Source organism: Rattus rattus, chromosome 6 (assembly GCF_011064425.1).
Source record: "Rattus rattus isolate New Zealand chromosome 6, Rrattus_CSIRO_v1, whole genome shotgun sequence".
In the NCBI taxonomy this organism is placed as follows: Eukaryota; Metazoa; Chordata; class Mammalia; order Rodentia; family Muridae; genus Rattus; species Rattus rattus.
The window spans coordinates 90,911,095-90,927,322 of NC_046159.1; the positions used below are offsets into that span (position 1 = coordinate 90,911,095).

The following is a 16,228-nucleotide window of genomic DNA, read 5'->3' on the forward strand; positions in this document are numbered from 1 at the left end:
TAGCCGTGGCTTTCTTGGAACTCACTCTAGAGAACAGGCTGCCTCAAACTTAGAGATCCACTTGTCTGTCTCCTGAGCACTTGTATTAAAGGCTGGTGCCACCACTGTCTGGCCAACTAAATATTTTGTCATTGCTTACCCAGAGGTAAGCAAAGCTCACCCTTCTTAGTTGGACAGTAACTGTTTTCAGAAGTGCGATTCTACACACATAAGGACACCTAGTCTTTACTTTTCCTCAAGACCTAAACTTCCTTTTGGTTTCCTGCTTTCTGATAGTCCCAAATGTGAAATATTTGATTTTGTAAGCTCATTATGGTATATTAGCCTCTCTACTCTGACCTATGGTTTCTAAATCAGAGTGAATACTCAAATTCCCAATCCAGTGGTAAGTAACCCTTTTATGTGGTATTTAATCTATGAGTGCTTCCAGGCATTGTCATGCTGACAATGGTCTACCTGGGAAGGAAACACTCCCACCTTCACAACTTTGTAAAGGTGGAGTCTTCCAAAGTTAACAGTAGCTTTGAGGAGGAAAAGTCATTTTTGTAGTATTTCAAGGTAGCCTGGATCTAAGCTGACTGAACTCTACTTTAGTTAAACAAATAGACAGTATCTGAGCAAATCACCAAGCATGTCAAATTAAAATAAGTGATATACATTTAAAAAATTAACTTTTAAATTACGGGTAGCAAGCATAAGACACCAAGACAACTTTTGGAATAATAAAAAAAAAAAAAAAGAACTTTAAACTCAAGGTTAAAGTAAAGGTATAATGTATAATGAGACCATTATGTACAACATCATGTCCTCTGCTAATTTAATTTCAAGAATCCTCAAGATAGTTTGATGGATGCTATACTAAAAAAAAAAAAAAAAAAAAAAAACCAAAAAAACTCTGCCTGTTTGTGGAATTTCAAAGGTCATATGACAAAGCATCCAAGAGACTTGGTTCACTATTTGTAACTTAATTTAAAAGTCACATCTTCTGGTGAAGCCCTGCTTTGAAACCATCAATGTGATACTGGAATATTTAAATGCACATGTGCACACATCACATCCCAGTACATTCATAGAATCCCAGTCAATACAAGATGTATACAAGTGATTTTAACTATAACTCCACTCTCTACTGGACACACCGAAAAGGAGGGAGATAGAAAGTGAGAGAAGGAGGGAGACAGAGAGACACACAGATGGAGGGAGGGAGGGGGAGGGAGGGAGGGAGGAGGAGGGAGGGGAGAGGGGAGGGAAACCTGAAAGCCACTGCCACATAAGCTGCTTTTCATTTCAGAAGAGAGCAGACTGAGAACAACCACACTTATTCCTTATCACCAAACAAGTGAGATTTTCAGGCTGGTGAGATGATAGGTTTCAGTAGTAAAGAGTCAACAAGCACACAGTTCACATTTTAACAGAGCCCAAGGTCTGGACACTAAAAGCAAAGCAAAGCAGGGTACAGTTTACCATTTCCTGAGACACTTTTTTTCTGTAAAATACTTTAAAATGATAACAAATTACCACAATGCATCAACCTCCCGACAATGTGTACTACAAAAGTGTACAGAAACAATTATGCAATCCCACTCTTTCATCAAGAGGCCCTGTGACTGCCAAGTTCACTGCAGCCTTACTCAAAATACCCAAGGTAAGGACGCGTGTTCCACCAGCAATGAGCAGCAGATCTTAAAGAATATGGTACTTTAATAAATTTATATTCTTACATAAATAGAAGCTATTGCTCACATTAAAATTTTCATTATGGTAAAATATTCATAAAAGTTACTGTCTAGACATTTTAAAGTATACCTGCCACTCAATAGCATAATGTTTATCCAAATTGTTGTGCGACCAGTAAATCAGCATACTATCTATTTCCAGAGTTTTTCATCATCCCAGGCTTCAGCCCTTAAATAGCTCTTCCTCCCATTATAGTAATTCCCTCCTGATGCCATCGGAACAATTATGAAGTGGTACACTGTGGTTTTTAGGTTTCCCCCGGTGATTAATGATGTTAAGCATGTTTTCATGGACTTCCTTGTAATCTGAATGTCTACTCAAGTCCTCTGTCCACTTTTGAATTGGGCTTTTTGTCTACTTATAAGCTTATACAGAAACTTTGGTGACCTGGTGGGAAAGGCCATGATGGCGATTCGTTTATCATCAGATATTTATAGGCATCCTGTTACTGCAGAAACCTGTTTTAGGTAGTAGGTCAAAGAAGAACAAAATACACACAAGATGTTTTCTTGTAACATATACTCTAACAAGCAGACAGTAAGAATGGAAGAATCTTACTCCAAATGAAAAACAGAATTCAGGTGCTGTACTAACAACCACCAGGTAAGTGAAGACGCTATATTAAGTTGAATGGTTAGGTGGGGTTTCTGAGGTTTCCTTGAATGGACATTACCCTCAAACGTGTGAAAATACAAGAGGAGAGTATTTCAGGCAGGCAGCCAGCCAAGCACTGAAGGCATGAGTAATGACCTAGAGGGAAGACTAGGGTATCAAGCAGGGAGTGTAGGCAGAGTTGACCTTAACAAGGCAACTGTGGTTCTTAAGCATAAAATCAGCACTAGAAACTTTTAAATGCTTTCCTTGAGTGTGTAAACAGAACACTTAATGGAATTTTAACTGTACCCTCAGTGTTCTCTTGAATCCTAAACAGATGCTAGCATATTAAAGATGCAGTCTACCTTTTGCAGTTTACCAGAAGACAGTCCTGGTCCTGGGTCATCTACTAAACATGACTATCTTATGTATATCTAAAGAGCCAATGTTGTGAAACATAGGTTTAGGGAGGAATGTACTGTTTTCCTTTCCCACATAGTAAATTTATTTTCCCAGAAGAATGCTTAAATGAAGTGGCAACTTCTAATTCTTCGGAAATGATTGTTTGCTGGGGCACACAGGTGAAAGGATGTCTTGCTAAAACAAACCCAAGAAAGACTTTTCCTGAAGCAGACACAGGTGAAAGGATGTGGATAGAGCAGACACATGAAAGGACACCTGATGAAGGAGTGTGAATATGACCCCACAGACAGTGGAAGACAAGCACTGAGCCTTGGTTTGGTTTGCTCTGTCTCGCTATTCTTTGCTGTATGACACGCATGTGTTGGTTCGCCTTGCATCGCATTGTTGGGCTCAATTATGATAACTCCATCGAGACTCGCCAAAGAACTCCTCATCAGGTTCCTGTGGCAGCTTGCTGCTTCTGTGGCCTCATCTCAGTCTGGTTGGCAAGCCTGGCAGTTTCTTCAGGATTGAACTACATCTTCCTGGTGTCTGCTTGCCGAGAGGACTAGACCAAAGCTGTTGGTTTGTGCCTGGTGCATGTCTAGACAACTGGACTGCAGCTGCAGAGTCATATTTGGTGTTTGCTAGGGACTGAACTGCTGCCCAAGAAGATCATGGTCAGCTGCAAAGAACTATTGTTAAACAGGTCCACTTTCCCCACATACTCGTAACTTTTCTCTTCCACTACCTACGCTGGGTGGTAGGCTAGAGGTGAGGTTGAATCCTTACTAAAAGTGGTTGCAAAAAATGTATGCCTACACTTAAGGCCTATGGTAACATGCCATAGCAGTGGTTTGTGCTCCCACTGCTGGTAAAATAAACAATACTTTTCCTCTAGGTTAATGCATGCATGTAGACCCATGTTCAAAAGCAAGCCTGCCTCCCTGAACAGTTCTGAAGGTGCTCTGCACAGAAAGACAGTAAGAAAGAGATACATACATATCTGCCCCTCTGCATCTATGAATTCTGTATCTCTTGTCAGCTAACCATGGATGGGGAAATTCAGGAAAAACAAAATATCTGTACTGACTCTGAACAGATTTTTATCCCTTGACATTGCTCCTTAAGCAATATAGCCTAACAGCTATTTATAAACCACTCAACAGTAGATACAGGTATCATAAATAATTCAGGTGACTTAAACATCCACAGAAGGTTTTGCATGGGTTATATGCAAAATTCTATGGAATGTGAACTATTCCTGGATTTTAGTATTTTGGGGAGAGATGGGTATGAGTGTGGTTTCCTGGAACCAGTTGAGAAGTGATTATAGAAGTGATGGTATAAAAGCTTGGGCACAGTTCCAAGAGAATAATTAGAAACTCTAATGCCCTTCGCTAGGAAAATTTGTAATACGGAAATCTCCAATGATCATAAGCAAAGCAAAGAAAAGCAAAACAAGGCATTGACATTTGGACATTCAAGACGAACAACTCCAGCAAGCAAGATCTTACACAACACTACTCTTCTCTTTCCTCTTGGCATTCACTTCTTAGCCCAGCTCCTAAGAACCTTAGCAGCAGAGAAAGGACATAAGCCAAGTAATAAAAGAAGCCATACCCCACCTGTCCTAATGCAGCTACCGTGCTGTAGATCAAGGGGAGGGAGCTATGAGGAAGGGGAAACTGTGAACTACAATCAAGGCTTTAGTTTTGACAGGGACTAGCCTATCTTTGTTTGTAATGCCTAAAAATGAGATTTGTTTAACAAAATGACAAATTATGAAAACAAAAGTAACTATAAAGTTATCGACTCTTCTAGATGCCTGAAAAGCAAGGAAGGGAACGGGAACACAGAGCACCAGTGGCTTCATAAAAACCTAGTTCTTCCCCTCCTGAGCTCAATCATTCAGTAAAGCAGTTTTTACTAGCTGGCAGAAATAACACTAGGAAATAAATCTTATCTGTGTACTCAAACAAGGTGAGAGTAGACAGATATTCCTCCAAACTTAGGCAAAGCTTTTACATTGTTCAGTTAATGACAGAAGCTTAAATTACTAGACTGAAGCTTGCTGCAAACAGCGGCCATGTTTGAAAGTATCTCTCAACAGGTTGCTCATGTGCAAACTACAGATTTGCAGGGGGAAAACACTACCAAATGCTGTAGTCAATGACCAACATTAGTATCAATAATAGGACACAAAGAGAAGATGCAACTCTCCTGATGCATATTTGAAGGATATGAAACTGATTTACATATTTACAACAATGCAGACCTGAACTTAAAGAACAGTCAGGTAAATTCAAAGGAAGAGAATGGCAAAATAGATTGGAAAGACTGATTAACTATATGCTGTTTATGAAAGAAATCTTACACTTAAAGACATTGTATGCTGAAAGTAAAGGATGGAAGACATACATGTATGTAAGCAGTGAGTGAGAGACAGCTGACTCACATCAGACCAGACAAACGGAGACAAAAGTTATTGCTAGAAATGACAACAAAGGGTCAATTCATCCAGAGGATGCTTACAAACATATAAGCACCTAATAGCAGCAGAATCTCCTAATATATGAAACGAAACAGAAATGAAGTGTGTGTGTGTGTGTGTGTGTGTGTGTGAGACAGAGAGAGAGAGAGAGAGAGAGAGAGAGAGAGAGAGAGAGAGAGAGACAGAGAGAGAGAGAAAGAGAGAGAGAGAGAGACAGAGAGAGAGACAGAGACAGATAGGTGTGCGTCAAGGCTTCTGGTGATGGAGAAAACATGAGATTACAGAGGAAATGAAGTCCTGAGCAGCTACACAGAAGTCATCAATGCAGCAGCCCAGTCAACAAGAGGAGAATACATTTCCCCAAGTGTACAAAAACAAGGAACACGCTCCAAGACAGGTGATATCTGAGGCTATAAAAAAATTCCTAAGGAGTTAATGGGGTATATGTTCTCTGGACACAGTGAATGGAATTGTCATCATTAACAGGAAAATTTGGAAAAATAAAATGTGTGAAATCAAATAATATACTCCAAAATGGATCAGGTAAAAAAAAAAATCAAAAGTAAGATTAGCAAACACTCTGAGGTGAAGTGGAGCTGCTTCAGAGTGACCATTACTGACGGAGCTGCCAAGAGTCCTCCTGGAGTCTGGGGCCTGGGGTCTGGGTAGCATAGTCCTTGTCACTACTTTGATAGAGCACAGTTCAGCATCATACTTGTGGAGAACTCTGAAGCCTTAGAAAAGGACTATCAGCACTGTGGTAAGCTTCAAGAAGAAACACTGGATAGCTAACAGAAGCCTACTGATAACTTACATGGAAAGACTTAATAAAAGGCACAGGAGTATGTGGCAGAGAGAAGGCTTTGGACCAAAAAGATTGGTTTCTAGCTCATCCCAGTGACTATTTTCATATATGACTAGGAAGGAAGAAAGCTGCAAGCAGGCAGCGTGTAAGAAGCTGGCTTCAGCTTCAGCTAATTGATTCATGCTGCACAACTAACTGTCTTACTCTCAGATTACATGTTAAGCCTCTGTGGCCTCAGTGTGAAGAGAAAGAGTGTTTCATTACATTTTTCTATTTCTATTAAAAATGACTCTAAGATGAATGTAAACAAAAACATAGACCACAACAAAATTACAAGATATAAAAAGCATTATCTACTGAGAAATTTCTAACATAAATGTATCTGTCTGTTAAAAGGAAATCTCTAGTGGATAACCTAACTTTCTACCTAGGACAACTGGAGAAAAGATCACCGTAATCCCAAGGAGCAAGCAAACAGACAAACAAAAAGAAAATAAAATTAAATTTAAATTAATAAACTGTATAATAGTTTTTTCCAAAAAATTAATAAAATTATAAAAAATTCTGAAAAGAGCAAAATTGACAAGTATTTAGGAAGACTAAGAAAAAAATTACTGGGGTTGGGGATTTCGCTCAGTGGTAGAGCGCTTGCCTAGGAAGCGCAAGGCCCTGGGTTCGGTCCCCAGCTCCGAAAAAAAGAACCAAAAAAAGAAAAAATTACTAAATTCAGGAATGACAGAGGGGACTGTTACCAAGGAGCTGGTAGAACTCCTGCAACAACAGAAACACTTGCACACTATGTGAACTAAAACCAATTCAGAGTAACCAAACTGGGCGAAGAAAACGCCGCGTGGATTTCATCTGAGTGAAGATGTTAAGGAAAAGGTAAGTGTAAGTTTAGAAGGCGATAATTAAGGAAAAAGAGACAGATATGGAGTAGATGGATAAAGGGGTGGTGACTACTCTGGAGAGCTGTACAAATGGAAGCACATTAATGCCACCTGTTTTCTGAGAATAAATACTGTTACTGTTGAACCAGCTTCGTTAATATGACATAATTAACTTTTGAAAGGATTAAATAGTTCAAAGGTGAAAAAATCTATTAAAACCAAAATGAAAAAAAGAACTGGAAGTGCTAAACAGCGGGAAGACTGCTCCTGGACAAGTGAGGCAGCACTGTAAAATGGTTACAAACCGGAAGTAATACACAGAGTCAGTGTAACCCCACACAAATCCCAATGACACAATTCACAGAGAGACAGAAAAGACTCGAGATGGCCAAAATCATTCTAAGCAGAAAGAACCCAGCTGGAGGGAGCACAGAGTACTCAACTCTAAACTACAGTAGAGAGCTGATGTCACAAAGTCATTACGGTACTGGCATAACAGGCCAAATGACTATATACCACTGTCCCAGAAATAAACCCCCACAGCTGTGAACACCTAACTTTTGATAAAGGTGTTGAAACACACTCTGGAAAAAAGACAGTAGATGGTGCTTGTAAAAGAGTACCTCGCTGCAGAAGAATGAAAAATAATTCAAAGTAGACCAAGACCTTAACTTAAAACAAGAGATGGTGAAATTGCTAAGGAAAACAAAATGAACACACTCTGAGATATAGGCGTATTCTAGACTGTTCAGAAGGAAAAATCCTATAGTATAGTAAATAGATCTAGAAATCTAAAAATGGTTTAAATAATCTTTAAAAAAAAAAAAACCTTCATAACAAAGGAAACTGTCAGAAGAAAATGGGATAAAATCTTTGCCAGACATACTTCAGATTGTACATATAAAGGACTGAGAAATTAAATACCAAAAAATCCAACCCAAACTGCCAACCAATAAATGTAACAACAAGGTAGACAGTTCTCAAAAGAAGAAATACAAGTGATCAATACATATGAATACAAGTGTTCAATATTCTCAGTCATCAGAATAATGCAAATAGAACTATTTTGAGATTCTATGTCACCTAAGTCTGAGTGGCTCCCTCAAGAGCAGTGACAGCAAATGCTGGTGAGGATCTGGAGGAGAGGAAACCTCATTCACCGTTGGCGGTATGCAAACTGGTGCAATCACATGGCCATCCATGTGGCGGCCCTACAAGAAACTTCAAATGGGACAGGGAGATGCTTCAGCTGACAAGGTGCTTGTCAGACGAATTTGGATTCTCAGCACCCACAAAAGCTGGGCACAGGGCATGAGAGATGGCTCTGTGATTAAAGGACCTGGGTTCAATTCCCAGCACCATATCATATCATGGCTGAAAATCATCCAGGTGTGACTCTAGTTCTTGGAAATCTGATACCCTCTTCTCTTCTGGCTTCTGTACATAGTCATAGATGAAGGTAAATACCCATAAACAAACAAACAAACAAACAAACAGGTGGGACTTGTCTGGGAGGTGTGGTGGGGGACGGTGTGTTAACCAGCTAGATCCTTAGGGCTCCCTGGCCTTCAGATTATTTAAAACCATGAGCTCCAGGTGCAGTGAAAGACTGTCTCAAAACACAAGGGAAAAGCGCAATGGAGGAAGAGACGCACCGTGAACCTCTGGCCTCTGCATGTACATACACCTCAGGAGGACATATACCCAGCCACACCACCCTAAAACAGACCTAGCATGTGACCCAGTATACCATTCACAGGTGTGCACCCAAAGGGCTGTCTATCATCCATGCTTATTGCTGTAATATTCAAAATTACCAGGGAATGAAATCAAACTAGATGTCTAGCAACTGGTGAATGGGTAATGAAAAACGTATACACACATGCTAGATTATTATTTGGTTCTAAAGAAAAATGAAATTTCCAAGAAAATGGACAAGCTGGAAAGCTGGAAAAAGATAATAAATGGGGTAGCTCAAGCAATAAAGATAAGTACTGCATGTTCCTCATTTGCAGACCATGGTGGTGGTGGTGTGTGAGTATGCGTGTGCGCATGCTGTGTGTGTGTGTGTGTGTGTGTGCTGTGTGTGTGCGGTGTATGTGTGTGTGTGTGTGTGTGTGCTGTGTGTGTGTGTGAGTGTGCGTGTGCGCATGCTGTGTGTGTGTGTGTGTGTGTGTGCGCTTTCATGTTATCTGTGGGAATATGTGAGGACAGAGGTCATGAAACTAGAAAAGGAACATTGTTAAAAAAGCGACATGGAGAGGGAAGTGGGAGGGAAATGGACCACATACAGTAAGAGTATGGGAACAGAATGCTGGGGCAGAAGGAATGAGCACAGAGGAGGGACAGGGAAATGGAACAGTGGCAACCCAAACCAGACAGACATGAAAACACCGAAAGGAAGCCTGCTACTGAGTAAAAATAAAATATATTTAAAACTAAAATGAAGCTGGGGCCTGGAAATGGCTCGGCAGAGAACATCTTCCACAGGATCAGGGTTCGGTTCCCAGCACTTATATAAGGCAGCTCGCAACTAAGTTCACCTGGGGGTCCTAGGGGGTGTCCTATGCCTCTGGTCTCTGTGGCACCTACACTCACATGCACATACACAAAACATACACAACTATACCTAATTAAAAATAATAGAAAAAATCTCTTAAAAAACAGCCAAAATAAAACTAATATAAATAAAAACAAATACTAAGACCTTACACAGCACATTAAAATTAGCTTTGGGCCATGTGATTTTGTAGGCCTAAAGAGTCCAGAATCGTAAGGTGTATGGTTTGAAAATGAACTGCCCAACAGGTGGGGCTATACTGAAGGCTGGGGGAGTTTTAGGAACTGGCCCTTAAGAGAAAGTTGATGACTGAGGGAATGCTTAGCAAATTTATTCCTTATTCTGGACCCCTTATTCTCTGCTTCCTGTCTGCCATGAAGTGCAGAGCCTCCTGTTCCACCTGCTCCTGCTACCATATTGTTCCATCTTACCATGAGTTCAAATGCAAATAAATAAATAAATAAGAGTTACGAAGAAAATACCAAAGAGCCAAGCAAACACATGAATGAAAATAAATCCTTCTCTTCTCTGAAGAGAGAGGCCTATGAGGCCATTTCCTCAGGCTTCTCCAAGAGGTCAAATGTGCAGCAGGCATTGTAACATCATCAATTACCTGAACACTCTGCCTACTCCATTTTTGACACCACTAAGTGTTCTATATGAACATGCAAAAGCTAGAGGAAAATGACGATTACAAAGTGAAAAGTCAGAGCTGGAGCCTCCACAGGTCTCCTTCTCACCAGCATCATTTTATACATAGTCTCGGGTAAGTCTGACAAATGCTGTCTCCTGAAGAACCTGCTTTCAGAGTATCCGGCTTAGGATCCTGCAGGGCTGAGGGCTGTAATTTAAACCAGACCACCAAAATTCACAAAGCTGCTGTTGTACTGAGTGTTTGAGCATCTAGTAGGCTTTCTTCTTTTAAATATACTACACTGGCTGAAAAATACAAATAAATGGATAATAGTTACATAAAAACAAAACAAATGACTGTAATTTGCCACAACTCTTAAATGTATGCATTTGCTTTTAGCAGTTTGAAATGTAGAGTTTACAGACGAAACTACCACTAAGTATCAAGCAAGCAGCAACAACCCTTCGGACTCTCAGATCAGCTACTCTTCCATACGCATTAGCACAACCAAATCTTATCTGGAATTAGTGTTAACTAATAATAATCCTTTCTCCATATACCCATCCTCTTTCTGAGCAGCAAATAAAAACAGGAGACTTACATGGCACTGTTGTTCCAAATCTAGCAGGATTCAGTACTATGAACCTGTTTTTCAAACTCCTTCTGCCCACACCTTGAGCTCCGATCAACACTAATGTTTTCCGCTGGAAGGGTGGCATTTTTGCTACTTCCTCATAGATCTGAATTTCATGCCGATCAAACTCTAAATGTGAAAGTAACAGGACATTATATTCAATTATACTTTGTATACACAAAAACATTCCATGGCACTCTGTACGCTAATGGTCTTCTTGGCCTGATAGTTAACTACCACTGGAATTGTGCACGTCTGACATAGGCTTATTTTTACAAATTTGGTAGGGTACAGAAATTACTTTCTATCTTGATTTTAAATGCTTGCTCCCACCCGTTTGCCCTCAGATACTCATTTACCATGCTACAAAATCCCAGACATTAAAGCAGTGGTACTCAACTTTCCTAATGCTGTGAACCCGTTAATGTAGTTCCTCATATCACAGTGACTCTCAACCAGAAAGGTATTTTCATTGCTATTTCATAACTGTATTTTTGCTACTGATATGAATTATAATGTAAATCTCTGTTTTCCAATGTTCTTAGGTAACCTTTTTTACTGGCTGGTTTTGTGTGTCTACTTGACACAAGCTGGAGTTATCACAGAGAAAGGAGCCTCCCTTGAGGAAATGCCTCCAGGAGATCCAGCTGTAAGGCATTTTCTCATTTAGTGATCAAGGGTGGGAGGGCCCATTGTGGGTGGTGCCATCCCTGGGCTGGTAGACCTGAGTTCTATAAGAGAGCAAGCTGAGCAAGCCAGGGGAAGCAAGCCAGTAAGTAACATCCCTCCATGGCCTCTGCATCAGCTCCTGCTTCCTGACCTGCTTGAGTTCCAGTCCTGACTTCCTTTGGTGATGAACAGCAATGTGAATGTGTAAGCAGAATAAACCCTTTTCTCCCCAACTTGCTTCTTGGTCATGATGTTGGTGCAGGAACACAAACCCTGAGTAAGACACTTTTTAAAAGAGTCAATCGACCCACAAGTGGTCACAACCACACAGGTTGAAAATCATTGCATTAAAGGCTTCTTATTAGCAACTTATCAGTAGAAATAATGACCTTACAGTTTACATCAATCAAATCACAGTTTATGTGATTTACATGGAAAGGTGTATGTGAAGTACAGGGCACAGGCCACCTGCTGGGCTGCTGGACTGAACGGGCAGAGTGTGCCACCTCTAGCAACAGCACACTCACATCTACGAACCAAGATGCTGAAATGTATACATGATAGAAAACGCTGGCATTTTCAGTAGACTATAGTCTCAAAACTAGAAACCAAATCAAGTGAAAAGTTATAAAGCTTGCTAAAAATTTTAAGGATATATAATATATATATTAAATATATATATTAAAAACAGTGATTCTGAAACACACCACCTATCCTCAGTGCCTGACTCTATCTGCAGTAAGAACACTTCATCCTTACAGTATTATTTCAACAATTTCTTCTTAGTACAATTTCTTCATACCAAATTAAACCAGTATTGGAGAGTAAAAACACCATTTCTCCCTCCTGTATGATTTTTCTTTATACTGTGTTATTACTAGCATAGAGGTAGCTTGAAGTCAAGAAAAATAACCTGATAGTTTCTACATTTAGCTTCCTTCTTAAATGTTTTTATTATTCCAGGTCACATAAGGCCACTGTCCTGCAGACACACAATGTACTTTGAACACACCTTTCTGTGCCCAGCTACCCTTTCCCTCCACCCTTGCCTTCTTCTTTCTTCCTTCATGATTTCCCTTCTCCTTTAATTTCAACTTATACAACTGTATATGCTTTTGTTTATCTATACAAAGTCTAGGGTCCACAAGTGGGCAAAAACATGTTTGTGTTTTTAAGATGGGTTTAGTTTGTTAAACATAATGATCTCCAGTTGTATTTCTTTTTCTGCAAAAGAAATAAGTTCATTCTGTGGTGCATATATATATCCTATTTTATTTCTCCTAATGATGGTCACTTAGATTAATTACAGAATTCCTGAACTGTGGTGCAGTGACACTGACATGCAGCATTCCTGTGGTGTGCTCCTGGAGTCGGGAGAGTGGTGCAATGTGGGTAATCCTATTCTACTCTTAGGCTAATTTCTATGATGGCTGGACTAGTTTATTTCCTACTGTCAGGGCAAAAGCATTTCTTTTCATCCTGACAGAATATTATTTTTAATGGCGGTCATTCTGTTTGGGGTAAGATAGAATATCAAAGTAATTTTAATCTACATTTCTTTCATGGCTACTGAGGTTAAAGGTTTTTGATTTTTTTTTTTTGTTTTGTTTAAATTTGTAATGTACTCAATTAGTATGGCAGTGTTTTAATTTTTTTTTCCTTTCTAGTTCTGGGGATTGAACCCAGCACCTTATACATACTAGGCAATGGCTACACTGCCAGGCCTTTGACTTGATTTTTTAAAAACTTTTTTCAGCTTTTGAAGCATAAATGATAAAGAACTGTATGTTGACAATTTGATGTGTTTTTAACTGTAAAACGATCTTCTAATGAAGGTAATAAACACATCTATGACTTCTCATGATTGCCATTATGTTTTCTTTAAAAGACATTCCTTCCTTTAAGATGAAGATTTAGGGAGCGGCAGAAGGATTTAGAGTTTGACCCACTGGGTTAGATGCGTTACCTGGCCCAGTGCCATCTTCTCCAAGTGACCCTGACCTTATGGCAACCTTGTTCTCCTTCATCCTAACGCTAACATCTCCATGAAGGCACTCTGCCCTTCAGAAACATGGTTCTACGCCAGAGTCCTCCACATAAGGACTGTCTATAGCATTCTCCTCATTAGGACAAGCACAACTCCTAACAACTTCTTCTTGCTGCAAATTATATTCACAAACTGCAACTTAGATTTTCTCATGTATGCACATGCCAGACCCAGTAATTGGCACTAATATAAATTAAGTTCATTTTAAGTGACACATTCAGAGGTTAAAACACGTTAACTAATGATAAAGCTGTTTACTTAGATCTTCCAAAGGGATTGCAAATGTACCTGCATTCCTGGTTGTGAGGTACATCATCTTTTTCTTTTTCTTGTTGCTTATAGTTCCACAAAAGGGTCCTGGAGGATGACAAGGCTTAACTTAGATGATACAATGAGACATGACCTTAAACTGCCCAGTTACATTTTATGAGGAGGTAAAGAGAATTTACCCTTCCTAGGAAGGGATGAATTTGTCATTGAAATTTGATACACTACCAGTAGGTGGCAGAAAAGAATAAAAAATTACTTTAGAAAGGAAAAAGATGATGAGCAGGAAAAATTAATTCTCCATGTATTTCAAATAAATTCATTTGTGATTTCAGATAAAAAGAGGAAAAGAAGGTGAGCCCAGCCCCTCCCTGCCTGTTATTTGTGAGAAGCTCTTCACCTGAATTGTCCCAATCTCTGCGAACAAATGCCTTTCTTTTCTCTTCCAGGAACTGGCTTGGAATCAGACCAGCACTTCCTCCCTCTTTCACATGGCTAGCCTAGAATCAAATTAATGTATCAGTGACCAAAACTGGAGACAATATTTTAGTAAGTACAAATGCTGGTCAGTTAAAGTTAGTGTCCTATGGAAAACACTCTTTCAATCCATGGGAACAGTGTTAAAGCATTTAAACAAAGGAAGCCATTTATCTAAGACTCAGGTATGTCAACTGGTAATGACATGTTGAAACTCTCATTAACAATGTGCAGGCTCCTCAAATACTACAATGTTTTATTTAGAGAGAGAGAGGTGGGAGGGGTGAGTTCAGGAGCATCTTACCCGTTATCCTTTCTAAGCCATTTCTACTGACCTTCATCCTAGAGCGTTATTTCCTGAGTCTACATCAATAGAAAGAATTCCCAATACTGGGAATACAACGCATACATTTTAATTCATGCTAACAAGAATCTGAATATCCCAAGGTAATAAATAAATTTAAAATAGGTAAAACTTATATCTAGTACAAACACAGAAACCTTACAATCAAAGTAAGTAGTTAAAAAATACTTTATTCAGGTGTTTTTGGGTCTGTGTGTGCATACGAGGGGCTGGAGTTCAGGAGACTGAGCAGCCCAACATGAGTGCTGGCTATGTGGGTTCTGCACAAGAGCAGCAAGGGCTCTTAATAAGCTGAGCCATCTCTCTAGCGCCAGAACAAATGATATTTTTCAATGATAACGATTCATATCACAGTGTCTTTCTTCTTAGAACTGGAATAAAAAACCTGTTTATCAGTTTTTAATAATCCTGAAAACTGGAATTAAATGAGATTATCAAATTGAAGAAAGAGACTCAAATGACAGGAAAAGGATTAGAAAACTAAGAGAGAGCATTTACAGAAAGTAAAACAGAAAACCTGGAAGGTCCGTGATCAGCCATAGGAAGTTATCAGATATTTCGAAAGCCTCTAAGTGTTTCATCAGTGAAGACCTTGAGATCATGAGCTGTGTCACTCCTAGTCATCTCACCGTGAGGTACTAAATGATAAAAATGTCTTCATTTACACACTGTGCACACTGTGAAGAGGCCCTTATCCTTTAGATCACCTCTCTGTAGAAGTCGTTTAATCCATCACAGTTAACACCAGTTACCACTAACAGCTAGGTGTATGTTTGGCATTGGGTCTGGGACATTCTTCTTTTACCCTGTTCTCTAATGTGGCCAGAATCAGCTCTGAAAGTTGAAGAGATTCTAGTTTCCTTGTCATTCTTCAACTTTGAATACTGTATCAGCTCATGTAAAAGTCAAGAAACATTGATAAACACTGATCCCAAAGTTCTTCTTGCCCTACAACATACTTGAAGGCAGCTAACCACGGGAAAGAACTGCTCCACTAATCCTTAGAAAGGTGACAGTGCCACAGGCGGGTTATGCCTGCTTTTATTTACACTCACAAATTCTCTTTCAGTTTGGTCTTCTGTCCACAAAGCTGGCAGACATAAAGCAGGAACTGTTCATGCAAGAAAAATCACAGAATAAATGCTTCCCACACGTTTAGATGCTGGGCAGATCAAAGACTGAAAACAGAAAAGCATATGAGGAATTCTTTGAGAATCATACTAACCTGCCACCAATTTGGGTCTTCTCTATTTACAATCTGAAGAATTTCTCCTTTGGAAAACTTCAGTCCTGCTTCTTTGCAGGGTATCAGGTTATCATTGAATGGATTATAATCAAAATGACACTTGACAAACACCTAAAAACATAGCACAGTGAAAAAGACTATGTACATCACTAAGTACTGGATGTTGAAACCGAACCACTGTGTTTAATTGTAAATGACACTAAGTATTTCAGATAAGAAATTTATTCTTCTAAATAAAAAAATCAATTTATTAGAATATTAATATAATGATTTTTATATAGCAGAAAAATAAACATTTTGCTACATTAAAATTCTGTTCATTTTTAAAACTCCTGTTTCTTTTGTGATGTGAGGGTTTGAAACCCAGGGCTTTGCATGTGAGTAGGTGTGTGCTCTACCACTGAGTTA

The 16,228-nt window shown here is 39.3% G+C and overlaps 1 protein-coding gene across 5 annotated transcripts in view; it reads right to left on the reverse strand.

The window, feature by feature from the left end:
- Positions 1-16,228, reverse strand: part of Mpp6 (membrane palmitoylated protein 6) — an 83,979-nt gene that overhangs the window by 7,178 nt on the left and 60,573 nt on the right. For all 5 annotated transcript variants that reach the window (XR_004388304.1, XR_004388301.1, XR_004388302.1 and 2 more), the window contains 4 exons: positions 15,800-15,931; positions 14,134-14,233; positions 13,755-13,823; positions 10,718-10,879 (listed from right to left, as the gene is read on the reverse strand). Coding sequence is in view for 1 of the 5 variants with exons in the window: in XM_032906540.1 (XP_032762431.1) it covers positions 10,718-10,879; positions 13,755-13,823; positions 14,134-14,233; positions 15,800-15,931 (463 nt within the window). In the remaining 4 variants the exon portion in view is untranslated. The remainder of the gene's footprint in view (positions 1-10,717; positions 10,880-13,754; positions 13,824-14,133; positions 14,234-15,799; positions 15,932-16,228) is intronic.